This window comes from Scardinius erythrophthalmus, assembly GCF_964197995.2.
Source record: "Scardinius erythrophthalmus genome assembly, chromosome: 12".
Lineage (NCBI taxonomy): Eukaryota > Metazoa > Chordata > Actinopteri > Cypriniformes > Leuciscidae > Scardinius > Scardinius erythrophthalmus.
The window spans coordinates 9,884,793-9,898,739 of record NC_138232.1 but is presented as its reverse complement, the minus strand read 5'-3'; the positions used below and the strand labels follow the sequence as shown (position 1 = coordinate 9,898,739).

At 37.6% G+C, this 13,947-nt stretch overlaps 1 protein-coding gene across 1 annotated transcript; it reads right to left on the bottom strand.

Annotated features, from left to right (window-relative positions):
- Nucleotides 1-13: 13 nt before the first annotated feature.
- arl8ba (ADP-ribosylation factor-like 8Ba) lies at nucleotides 14-13,947 on the bottom strand. The gene is made up of 7 exons (XM_081381120.1): nucleotides 13,626-13,947; nucleotides 4,383-4,463; nucleotides 4,193-4,266; nucleotides 3,999-4,092; nucleotides 3,839-3,906; nucleotides 1,262-1,332; nucleotides 14-1,165 (listed from the first exon to the last, which is right to left on the bottom strand). Exons 1-7 carry the CDS (start codon nucleotides 13,746-13,748, stop codon nucleotides 1,116-1,118), a joined length of 561 nt encoding a protein of 186 aa, XP_081237246.1. The 5' UTR covers nucleotides 13,749-13,947; the 3' UTR covers nucleotides 14-1,115.

Sequence of the window (13,947 nt, the reverse complement as noted above, 5' to 3'; positions counted from 1 at the left end):
GAAATAGCAATAGCAAGAAAAATTGCTGCACCTTTATAACTTGAAATTTGACAACTTGAGATCGCATATTTAGGATTTATAACATTAATGGTCAACTTTAGATATGACTACTTGACTGACCACAACATAAAAAAAAGAAATAAAAAGAAATCAACCACAACAATGCAAGATTCCTCCTACATGTTGACAATCTATTTATTGGTTCATCGTATTTACAAAAGTGCATTTATAATAGTGGGGTTTCCAACATTTGCCTCTTTTCACAAATATTTAGTTGATAATGACAACAGTACAACAATCTACCTTAAAAAGCATGCCTTCTTCGGTTCTTGCAGTTCAAAGTAAGCTGTCTTGATCCAATCTAGTTCCAGGCAGGCACACCTGGTATACTGTTTAGCTTGAGGGACAGAGACACTGCACAAGGCACTTTAACTTCACCTACTCGTTCTCTCAGCTCATGAACAGGATTCAAGGCATCACTGAGCTAAATGAAAACCTTTACCAGCAAAACATTCATCCTCTCTAATATACGTACACTCACTTTTGTAAAAATCTTTCTGGATCATCATTTGTACATTTCTGTTGAGCTGTTTATTTACTAGATTGCTCCCCATTTAGATTTGACAGATTTCTCAAGAGACGAAGGGGTGGGGTGGGGTGTGGGGGGGTGTGTGGAAAGAAATAAAAGCAACAGTCCAAATGATATTATACTCTCTCATGAGCATAACCTGACAGACTGAAGAGAACAATAGGCTTAACACTATATTAAAGTTTAGATTCTTCTCAGTTTTTCAATAGATTTGTCCAGGAAACCCCAAGTGGAGATCACTGGAGCTGAGGGGATTTGCAAAACCATGAATCCATAATGTTCATCCGACAGCAGGCTGTAAGAGGTGGAGGAACTCATTCTGCAGGCTAGCGTCTTTTAGCGACTGATGTATCATTGACATAACTGATGCAGTTGGGAAGAGGAGCTGGTGAAGAATTATGGGATCAGACGAACAGGGTAGTGTAAGGGGAGCGGTACGGAGAACTGTACAGTTTCACAAAGCGAGCAGGATGTGGTGTGAGAGGAACATGGCAGCGGATAGACAGCGGGCCCTCAGAAGACACTTTCAGCTTCTTCTTGACTTTGAGTGCTGGATTAGCCATTGAAGAGTAATGTCTGTGAGAATCAGGGGACATAACAGTGCCATGTAAGTATAGCAGACTAGAAACACCATACAGCAATCTCAACTCATCCTCATGGAACATTACTTACCAATGTTATCTTTCTCTTTGCAGGAAATCGAGTAGCAGCAGATCTCCCGGTCTTGAATAGCAGCCAAGTTCCTAAAGAAATAGAACATGAGAAAGGATCAATAAAACAATTTATATGGTATGGTATTTCATTTCAGGCCTACTAGTTATTTCAGGAAAAGCTGTAAACAGAGTGTAGTCCAGCAACAGGAAAATATAGAAGCAGATACAACTCTTAGCCAATAGATGGCAGTAATTCTTACAACAACACAAGACCCCAAAACCCCATGACCTTTCCATTTCATGCAGACAGATGGTTAAACTGGTCATTGTGACTCATCTCATTCTCACACAATTCTTAGAAAACACAAAAATTCTCAATCTGATCCAATGTTTTTTTTATTTTTTTTTATTAAATGCATAACTGTACGTTCACACCGCCGCCGACTTGAGCTGCAAAGAAGCTCTGGCTGCCCTGTCAAGGACGCTTGTCAAAAAGTACGGGGAAGCTTGTTGACGCTTTAGCCGCTCTGACGTAGCAGCATTCTATGTTCGATCATGGGAGAAGAGAAGTGTCACACCATGAAATGCAAACAGAAAAAACAAGCAATGCATTTCATCACTGGAGAGTTTTTTTTTTCGACACCATCATATCAATTGATTTTGATTAATATGCGCGAGGGAGAGAGAGAGCAAAGTGTCTTGCATTCAAGACAGCGGGGCTCTCTCTCTGCTCGTTATACCCTGTCAAGCGCGCCCTGTTAAACTGACAGGACTTAAAAACACATGCAAATGATACAGTTTCACTCTATGATGGTTAAACTCTGCAATTAATAATTTTTTCTCGGAAGTAATGTTTTGGTAGGAACGAAAGTTTACATCGTATGTTTCTCCGGAATCAGCCAGCGCGAAGGACGTCTATATTCCGATTGGTTGCTGGCGTTTGCCGCTGCTTGCCGCTGAACCGCGTCATAGCCCATTACCATAAAGTTGAGCTACTTTCAACTTTCTGATTGACGCTCAAAACGCCCAAAACGCGACGCCGATGGATTTGACGCTCCTTGCAGCTGAGAGAAGCCAGCTTCCATTGAAAATGAATGACTTCCGGTAACTTTGGAAGCTCAAGTCGGCGGCGGTGTGAACGTACAGTAAGATGATTTTAGAGAGAGAATTTAAATTGTGTGTTGTTGTCTTTTAAATAGAGCATTCCTTTGTAATGAAGATAAAAGAAAAAAATAAACAGGGATGAGCAGAGCCAGTAATGCAATTTCCTAATTATTATAATGATATTAAGTTTTCTATTATGGCAAGGCAATCTTATTAGCATCATATGATTTGGCAGAATATAATCAGAGGCTGTATGAGGCCGAGATAGTCCACTCGTACATGAATGGGAGAAATCATAACGTTCAATATGGCAGCTTTAGGAATGTATGTCCCACCAAGAACGTTCATACGAATAAGCTGGATCAGTTATTGAAACAATTTTCACAAACATTTATGTATCAGCTTTTCTCAACTGGTGGGTCACAACCCAAAAGTGGGTCACATAAGAAAAAGTAGGTTGGGTTGCGGAGAGTGTGGTCAAAGAAACAACAACTAAAACTGAATTGTAAATGTTTTTCTGATGCAAGACTTTTATTTTGAAAGACGTGTGTTAATACTGATGACACTTCTGTCAGACACAGTTTGAGTAAAGCGTGGCAAAGAAAATGCATTGTCCTGATTTAGTATCTGCTGTCAGATGAGATGTTGTCAGGCTATATGTCAGTGTGATTATTCTAACATTTTAGTAAAATGTTATGAAAAAGTCTCTCACCTCAGAAAAACAAACTTTCCTGCCCTGTCGGACAGTATCCTGTGCACACTGTGCGAGTGCAAATGCAGAGGCGCATGCTGTATATTACTTCAATATATATAATGAAATTACGAGCATACAACGTTGTATTTACGCTGTCAATTAGGTCATGAAATTACCAAAAACTACCAATAAATTGTGTGTTCATTCTATTTATCAGGATCAGTGTCTATGTTTTATTAACAGTTCATGTTAGTATTGTGTATTTACCATGGTAACTATTATCGTAACCCCAAAATACCACTTAATTTTCTCACTGTATTTTATTCTGTATTTTTGATGACTGTGGTGGCTCATACCAATTTACTAACTTTAGGGTAATGTGAAAAATTAGGATTTCTATTTAACAGCCTTATAATAATAATAATAATAATAATTTTCAACCATTTCTGAGAAATAAATTTGCTTGGTTCAAATTCCTAAAAATTTAGGTCGAATGGGAGAATGTGGGACCCATGGCCAAACCAGTTGAGAACTAGTAGCCTAGAGAGACAGTAATATAAAAACCTATACTGGTTAACAATTCTACTTTCCCCAGGAATCTGACCAGGGTGACATCAGGCGAAAATAAAATAAATTTGAGGTGGAGTAAGTAAATTACAGTTTTTTCAATCAACATTTGTTTGTTTTTTTAATTTGCACTGATAAATCAATTTAGGTATTGTCCATTTTGATTTAATGTAGACTTTACTTAAAAAAGCAGCGGGGAAACATCTACATGTGTGGTGTACAGCTCCTTACATTTTTTCAATTAGCTGTTTCTCATCCAGCGCATTGGGTAGATCTCTCTTATTGCCGAGCACCAACACCTAAAAGACAAAGACATCCATAGGAACTTATGCAGTGAAGATGAAGATATGTTTGAGCAATGATGTGGGGAAAAAACAAGGAAATGTCTTACAGGGATTCCTTGTAACTGTGGCTTGTCTAAAAGATTGTGCAGCTCATTTCTGGAAGCTTCAACCTTCTCCCGGTCCGCTGCGTCCACCATGTACCTTTGAGAGCAAATGGAGAAAGGATGCACATTTTTTATTATTTTGGTAGTGTGAAAACTTTCCTCTTTCCCTTATAGGATATGAATGTAGAGATACTTACACTATTGCATTCACCCCACGACAGTATCGCTCCCACATGCTCCTGAACCTCGGCTGACCTCCTATATCCCAGATCTGCACAGTAATCAGACCCACGTTAGTTTCAGTGTTTATTATTTACAATTAAACTTGCACCTTATTTTTCTCCTGAATCCAAAGAAACCAAGATTATGCATTAAAAAGGACCAAACCTTGATGGTGACGTTGCCTTTTGTGACCTTCCTCATGTTGAACCCAACGGTTGGAATCATGTCTTCGCTGAACTGGCCTGACTGGGGGGGGATAATATAGAACAACTATAATATAATATAATATAATATATGAACAACTCATGGACTTAGACTTTTTTGTGATGAAATGTTTCCATTATTCTACCTAAAACAACTTCTTTACTTTGTTTTGGATTTCTTGACGCCCAGTTTCTTTTCCTATTGCTGTAAGCGTAGGCCTGCAGTGATTGGTAGTTAAGGGCTTCCCATCAGAAACATTTATTTTATCTATGATTCATAATGAAAGTTCACAAACAAAAAACCTCAAGACCGCTCTGGGAAATTTTCATGGTATATTACCACCTACTGTACTAATCTACAGAGATTCTTAAACTCAGGCCATTGCCACAGTCAACTCTAAAAGTTCTGTGCCAATATGGTGATTATTATACAATTACAATATTTTGCGATTCTAATAAAACTTCTTGCATTCCTAATGTTTATTCAAACAAGACACTCAATCTCAATAAGATATTTGCCAAATGCCAACCATTTAGGAATTCATCTTTAGTAGTCCGCAATCACAGTATTTTAGTCACATCATTAATAAAAACTTATTAGTCAGGGAACTACACTGCGACCTTTTGAAATGCCATTGCGACCAAAAATTTTAATGGGTCGCAAATGTATCACTGATTATTTTTGTACCTATGTTTTAGGCAATGTGCTATGATTTACTATGAGCATTTATTAAAACAGAAATGTGTATTTTAAGAATACGTTTTATAACGTGCTCTGAGCATTCAACACATCAAGTTGGCTTTAGCCCCGCGACCGTTACTTAGATTAAAACGTACCATTGTATCTGCACGACTCGAGAGCTCTCTCTCTCACTAATACGGACGCGCGCGCGCACACACAGAGAGAAGATAATTGTAAAATGAAAATTGACGGGCTATAGTTTAAATTTTGTTCTTGCTTGGGTTTTTTTCTCTCAAAATGTCGGAAAGCATATTGTATTATCCATCCGTGTTTTTAAAATTCGTTAAATGACGGACGTTTTACAACACAGCCCTCGTTATATGTCGGATTCGTCAAACTTAGCCTACTTGATATTATTTTTAGAATAAGTGATTCGTTATGCTATTATTGGACTCCTGTCTATTCATTGTCAACTGTTTTCTATAAATATGTTTGTATTGGCTAACATTTATGCAGCTGATGCCTGTCCTGTTTAAAATGTGCAATGTTCAAAGGCAAAGACAGCACGACACGAATAGAAGCCCTTTTCCCTGTGCTATTTAGTATCATATTTGGTTATTGGAATAATAAATTAAGTAGCCTATCTTTATTGTACACCTGTTTTTTTTTTTGTTTTTTTTTTCCTTTGTTTTTTTACTGTTTTCTAGGGGTTTCTTAATTTTAGACCAGCACACATTATATGCAATGCAATGCAATATAATGCATGTGTGTCCTATGTGTGACATATTTTGCACACAGGTAAAGGTGCCCAACATAAGTCATTTCTAAAGTAAAAAAAGAAAAAAAAAAAAAAGAAAAGCGTTTTGGAAAATTTCTCTTTATTTGATTATCAGTAAATTTGTTTTCTATACAGAGATATCGATATCGACCATAACAGCAATATTAATATCGGTTATTATCGGTATCGGCCACAATTTTCACATCGGCGCATCACTACTTAAGAGTTCAGGAGTCTGCCCATCTGTGCCAACCATAGCATGTTGAAATCCATTTTGCACTTTATTGTGTACTGTATTTTCTATTGCAGTAAATCTATCCTAACCAATGTTAAAGAAAACAAAAACAAGAAGGCATGTGGTTTAAAAGATGGCAAGTAAAATAAAAAGCACATCTGTATGCAATACAGTTTCATTATTGTTCATTATTATCCAGAGCGGCTTACTATAAACAATTTGTGCGACCAAATCATGTTTTGCGCCAGTAACTGAAAAAGTTAGTAGTGCAAGTGCCACCAGTGGAAAAGGTTAGTGTAGTTCCCTGTTAGTATATTACTGACCTGGTTTAGACCTGCCTGATTTATGAGGCAGGTCTAAACCACAAGACCACCTCTCCATTTATGATTCAGTTTTGATGTGGTCTGCCTTAATAAGGGAAAATTCCCTCCCTATAAACACTTTCCCTTATTCGTCACACAGTTGTCAGTAAAACTTTCTTTCTAAACATTAGGACCACCACAAAGCATTCGAACACACTCATTCAGTTCTTGACTGCATAGTCAAATCTGTAGATGTAATTTCTTCTATTGGCTAATATTAGCAATTATATACCTCAACCTGATAATGAAAATTATTCCAATAATAAAGATTATATCACAATGCTTACTGATACCGTGCTATAAAATTACTCATAATGAAATAGGATTTTGTTAACTCCAACAACCTAACAAACAATATAGCCTACTCATTTTCTAGGGCAGGTACACAAAACAGCCTATTGGATTTGTTTTTGTTGTTGTTTTTGTCCTTCACGTGACGAAGCAAATGATGCTCAACTTGAATTTAAAAAGAGTCGTTTGAAGTTGCAGCATCCCAAAGTGTACAGTAAGTATCATACCAAAGCAATTACATGCAATGGAACTAACTGCCCTTGACAAATGTTCTGTAACCCAATCAAGGACACTAAAAAACTAAATTAAGTATTTGACAGCATGTTTGCAAAGTAGGCTAACTAAGGAAAATAACTGAAGAGAATATACATGTAGTGCTGCTCAAGATTGCGGTGTCAACAGCTCTGGCTGCACGGCTCTTGCAGCTAATAGTGAACAAAGGGTTACTGAGTCAGCACACTATCTCAGACTGTGTGGCAACAGGGAGAAAGATAACCAGCCCCTTCACACTATCAGCCATCATTACTCAGAGAGATCTCACGGCACACTAATGCACAATCATGCATTGCTTTAAATGGCATATTAATCTGGATATTGTATTTAAAGTAGCACTCACATTTAATGTTAAACTTAAGTCAGGTAGGAGAACACAATACAGTCATGCAAGTAGTTATATGATGTTGTTTGTGATGATAAAACAACAAATTTACATATCGTCGTAATTTTTTCAATAATTAAATACTGCGTCATCAAAGTTGGTATTGTGGCTTTATATATGGTCCGACACGTGCACGAGTCGTCATAATATTAGCCTAACATTTTATGAAAATCAAGCTCAGATGGAGTTGCGAAGTTTTTAACCAGCGAATGAGAGATTTGTCTGAGGCAGTATCTCTGTTTAAAACAAAACAAGAATACCCAGAATCATGCAGCTCTAGTGGGCGCTTAGTTTTTCGTGTTGTTCATTACATATGCAAAGGCTATTTAAAACAGAACTAGACGGCAAATACAAGACTCTTATCTGCTCTTCGAATATATAAAACATTAGCCTTTATAGACAGTGTTTCTTGAGTAAATAAAATGCTGTAGTTAATCAAACATCAGTTCTGTATTTACCCTTGCACTGCAAACAAGCAGAGACTCTCCAAACCGTGTGTGGCACTACATTCACAATAGAGGCGGGTGGAGTTATAAAGTTTGACCCTATGGGTTTGACCGACAGTTTGAGGATTCAATGGAGTTACGAGTAGGGCTGCACGATTTGGAATTAACACTAAATCGCGCTTAAACCGATCAGTCTTAGTGCGATTATTTTACTATGCGTAGCTTGTCAGTGAAGCACGGCTCAGTGATGAGTAGTAATGCTGCTCCAGCTAAAAGCACTGCGTGTTTGAGTCGCTTATAACGTGCCTTTGAAAAAGAAACAAGCGTCAAACATCTTTCCAAAAATGAGAAGCATTTAAAAACCTGTTGTCCAACAAAAGGGAACATCTAATAACATGTTTTTACTCCAAACTCAAATCGCAGCCTTTGCCAAATCACATTCGATTTAATATTGATTAATCGTGTAGAACTACTTACGAGGTTTAGTCACAAGCTCTTTTTAGGCCTAATACTTTCATTGGTTAAATATTTGTAAAACCAAAATATTTGACCAATAGCATTGATTTTTTTAAATAAAATAAAACAAAAATTATGAAATATAGAAGGTGACAGCGACGATATTTTCTTATATCGTAGAATTTATTTATTTGGCATTTGATACTTTTCCACGGCGCACCTGACAACCTGTCACACTAGTGTGCACAGTGGTTGGGAAACAAACAGGCAGGTGCAAATGGGACATTGAGTGCACAATCTCTCGCATCTCTGTGCCTTGATGAAAACTTAATTGCACTTGTTACTCCATTTAAAGGAACACTCCGACTTTTTGGAACTTTAGCTTATTCACAGTATCCCCCAGAGTTAGATAAGTCCATACATACTAGGGATGTCAATTTTCACAAATTCCCATGATCGATCGTCGTTTAAATTAACGATCAATTAATCGATTAATCGTTAGCTTAATACTGCGATATGCGTCAACTGCAGAGGCATATGGCCAACAGCATGACAGGGTCTGCAAATGCTAATGTTCCTCACCAAATCGATTAGAATGGTTTTAAATAAAAGGGCTAGTAGGATTGTAAAATGTTTCGATGTGATTGATAATTAAATTAATTATTGAATAATCAAATATAACTACTAATACAACGCGTCACCAGCGCCGCCTCATGCGCTAGAATGTGTGACTGTTGTGGACGCGCTCTTCCTGAAACAACTGCACGCGCTGAATGAATCTGCAACCGTTAAACTGGAGCACTTTGCTAGCACGTTATTTATCTAAAAGAAACGCATCCTATATGAGATTAATCAGATATATTTAAAATAAACAATATTACAAATTATATCTGCACAAAATGACGCAAATTCATGCACAAGTGAACTTGAACTAAGTACGTGCCATTCATTCAGAACTACTCCTTTTGTGGACGCGCGCTTCCTGGAGCAACGCGACACGGCAACTAAACCCAAATAATTCACAATGTTTTATAACAATATTGTTCTCTTTATAATGTTATGTAATATTACAGTCCCAATAGTCATTATTAGTCGTGCACTGCCGTTTGAGCTGCGCGCGCTGAAGCTGACGCTTTACTACAGAGTTCTTAACCAAATGCATCCAATATGAGATAAATCAGATATAGATAGGCATACACAAAATAAACAGTATTACAACTTACATTTGAACAAAACAAAAGGCTGCGAATGCACACGCAAACTTACATGATGATGAAGGTGTAAAATGGTCCCAAACATAACTCCGGCGCGCTCGCTTTACATGTTTCGCGGTTGAGCAGTACGCCGCGAACCCGCATGAAGACCTGCTTAATCGATGATCGATAAGTTCTATCGATTAAATGTATTATCGACAATTAATCGATCGTCGATTAATCGTTGACATCCCTAATACATACCCTTTTCATTTCTGTGCGTTCTGCAAGTGTTATTTGACGCACCCACCGCTAGCCTTGCTTAGCACAAAGACTGGATGTAAATGGATAATGGTAGCATACTAATCCCAATAAGTGACAAAATAATGCAAACATTTTCCTATTTACATGTTGTGATCTGTATAGTCACAGCGTGTACAAATAACAAGGCTATATGAGACAGAGACCATTTTTAATCGTATAAATACTGGGAACTATATTCTCACTAGGCGTAGGAGCACAGCTACTTGGGCGGAGTGGCTACTTGGGCGGAGTGATTAGCGCAGCACACGAGACACCCTGTTGTTGATTTAGCTGTGCTCCTACGCCTAGTGAGAATATAGTTCCCAGTATTTATACGATTAAAAATGGTCTCTGCCTCATATGGTCTTGTTATTTGTACACGCTGTGACTATACAGATCACAACATGTAAATAGGAAAATGTTTGCATTATTTTGTCACTTATTGGGATTAGTATGCTACCATTATCCATTTACATCCAGTCTTTGTGCTAAGCTAGGCTAGCGCTGGGTACGTCAAATAACACTTACAGAACGCACAGAAATGAAAAAGGTATGTATGGACTTATCTAACTCTGGGGGATACTGTGAATAAGCTAAAGTCCCCAAAAGTCGGAGTGTTCCTTTAAACAATTAATGAGATGCACACATGGTCACCTCAGAAGATGTGATTCCCACCTGAAGCGCTGAAATGAATGATTAGCCTACACAGCAAGAGTTTTTATAGAGACGATGGGGCGAAGACAGCAAAAACTATTCTCTTGAACGCTGTGAGACAGCAATTCCCTAAATGATGCATAATACAAATTTAGCTGCAGTATGTCTGCCTAGAAAACACTAAATAAATAAATAATTGATGTGTGTGTAGAAGTTTTTCTGTACCATACTGGTTTAACTATATAATTAATTACACGAATAAATAGCCTCATGATGATCATTATGTATCTTTATCTTGAGGAATTCCTAGTATTTACTACTATAGAAAAAAAAGTGAGCAAGATGCTTGTTTAAACCACATGACCACCCTCCTGCAATGACTCAGAGTTAAGGTGGTCTGCCTTGATGAGGGAAAGTCCTATATGTCTGCTTTTCCATGTCTAGTAGTAACAACATTTCTAGCAGTTCTTATCAGAAAACATTTTGTAAAATGTAATGTAACTGTAAATGTAACATGTTTTTATTCCATCCTATATTCCGAAAGGAACTCCTTGAACTCTATTATGCTGCATTGACCCAACTCACACCTAATGTCAAATCTATAAATGGTATCTATCTCTACATATCGAAGTCCTCTTCAGTTGAAATGAATGAAAACAAATATACAACAGAATATTCATATTACATGATGCAAAACACAAAAATGGGCTAATGTGACCAATTCATGTGAAGTTTAGGTGACGAATCCGACTTATGTAGTCACAGGATTTGTATTACGCCACAGCTTATGAGGGACTCCAAGTTTTACAAATTCCCTTCCTTCAGCATACTCTGAAGCTCAAGATCTTCTGCAAGCCTGACATGCTTGTTATTCATAAGAACTCTCCCTCAAAAGGTCAATTAGACCTTTTCGAAAGAAGATCATTCTGATTTTTCAATTTAAAAAAAAATCTGTTTTGACAATTTGAGGGAAGTGGTTACAGAAGAGAGAACTACAAATATAGGCAACACATGAGACCAATGCTTACACTGAACACTTCAGCCAACAACTAATGCGCATTTTGAGCAACACAAATACAATTTGAAAGTTGGTATACCACATTACATTCATAGTGTCTAGTCTTCTACCATGGTAAATAAAAAAACAATGAACTACTGTGACTACACATTTTGCTTACTCGTGCACCAAATCACATGATGGAGGACGTCACTTGACCAGGAAGAACCGCATTAAATGTTTGTGAGTCTTATGACTAATGCCAGAAACTAGAAACATACGTACAGTGCTTGCAAGAACAGAGAGTGGAACTACTTGTTAGATTAGGATTGGAAATGATCTTGCAGAACAAGTACTACAGTACATGTAGTCTTGATTCAGAGTATGAGGTTATATTTTATTATTTTTGCCTCAAGACAGAGGAGGTCCAATCAACAACATAACACAATGCTATGCAGATAAAACAGTATTATTAGGAATTAATTATTAGTCACATATAGGCATATGCAATTAAAGGGATAGTTCACCCAAAAATGAAAGTTTTGTCATCATTTATTCACCCCCAGATTGTTCCAAACCTGTATGAGTTTCTTTGTTCTGTTAAACACAAAAGAAGACATTTTGAAGAATGTTGGTAACCAGACAGTTGACAGTAGCCATTGACTTCCATAGTAGGAAAAAATTCCATGGATGTCAATGACTACTGTCAACTGTCTGGTTACCAACATTTTTCAAAATATCTTCTTTTGTGTTCAACAGAACAAAGAAACTCATACAAGTTTGGAACAAGATGAGTGAGTAAATGATGACAGAATTTTCATTTTTGGGTAAACTATCCCTTTAATACTACAAGTATCGAGTTACACTATCGAGTTCGAAAGAGTAGGGGTATAACCCCGGCATCCTGGCCAAATTTGCCCAATGGCCTCTGTCCATCATGGCCTCCTAATCATCCCCATGTATATATATATATATATATATGTATTTGGCTTCATCACTCTGTCTCCTCTCCACCAATAAGCTGGTGTATGGTGGGCATTCTGGCGTACTATGGCTGCTGTCGTATCATCCAGGTGGATGCTGCACATTGGTGGTGGTTGAGGAGGAGATTCCCCCTTCTATGTAAAGCGCTTTGAGTGCTGAGAAAAGCGCTATATAAATGTAATAAATTATTATTACACTGCCTTGCCTGTATATGAGCAAAGATTTTAATAAGTGACTCTTTGATTTATTGATTGATACCTGGATTGATGAAAACTGATGTTATGGAGAAAATAAACAAGTGTGATTACTTGTGTGCTTCCTAAACCAAACATCCCGTTTCCCATCAGCAAAAACAAGCTCATCAAGGGAACAACACAATATTTGAGCATGAAATCCTGCAGTGGTTTTAGACTTTATACTGACGTCTTTCCGTGTTGATGCATAAAGTTTGTTTATCAATTATGGCTATGATCATTTCACGTCAACATGGCGGCGCCCATGATGGGGTGACCCCCTCCATGTACAATTAAATATTTTTCTAGAAGACTGATACATTCTAGAGTCTTCACGCCATCATATTTCTAAAAAGTGTTGTTGATTTCTTAATGTATAACATATTTTTTTATTATAAAAACGACTGAGTGCACCCTTAAAGCTGAGAATAACACATTGGGTTGTACATTCACATGCTTGGGATAGGAATACGTAACAACTAATTCAACGAGTTAGTTTTACAGAAAGCTGCCTGCCACCAATAGTTGGATTTTGATTTATCTCTAGAACTCCGATCAAGAAAACAAAAATGTTCCAGGGTTAAATTGAGCTGACATTATAACAAGTTTATAGGGTCGAAAATATGTGGACGTGAAGCACATTTCACAGGATGTATACAGTAAACTGTCAACTGTTGTCAACACAAACCATCGCCTACCTACGCAATCAAATTATTGATGGTCATATGGGAGCTAACGTTAGCCAGTTAGCTTTCCCAAAAACGTTGATTTACAGTCCCTAAGTAGGTATTTTCCAGACGCCTACTGCGAATTTAAGTAAAATTAGCTTCCTTATCTGTTAGTAAAGCAATTATGTTAATTGTCGAGTGTACTAGAATGGCATTCAGTCCCTTAGATGTGTTAAACTAGCTCATGCTAACCGCAAATACTCACCGCGATTACGTTAACAAACGTTGTTTTGCCCGAATACTGCAGCCCGACGAGGGTTAATTCCATTTCTTCCTTCCAAAAGAGAGCCTTAAACCAGTCCAAGAGGCGGTTAATGAGTGCCAACATTTTGATGTAAGATTTTACAGGTCTGTGTTGATTTGTGTTGTTTGCACTGTTTTTCACCACTAGAAACGTAATGTAGTGTTTGGGAGGAACTGACCGCTGTCATATGACTGACTGTGATACGTTTGCGAACTGAATGTGTGTTCATTCGCGTTGAAGCTGCGCCCCTTATGCGCAGGCCTGCAGTCCGACTCATTTCGGG

What these genes read in the sequence shown, in the direction of transcription:
- arl8ba (XM_081381120.1), bottom strand. Translation starts at nt 13,748, where the DNA reads ATGTTGGCACTCATTAACCGCCTCTTGGACTGGTTTAAGGCTCTCTTT. An exon ending in AAGGCAACGTCACCATCAAG is followed by an intron (nt 4,267 to 4,382) that starts GTTTGGTCCTTT and finishes ATTACTGTGCAG; the next exon opens with ATCTGGGATATAGGAGGTCA. An exon ending in CACAGTTACAAGGAATCCCT is followed by an intron (nt 3,907 to 3,998) that starts GTAAGACATTTC and finishes TTTGTCTTTTAG; the next exon opens with GTGTTGGTGCTCGGCAATAA.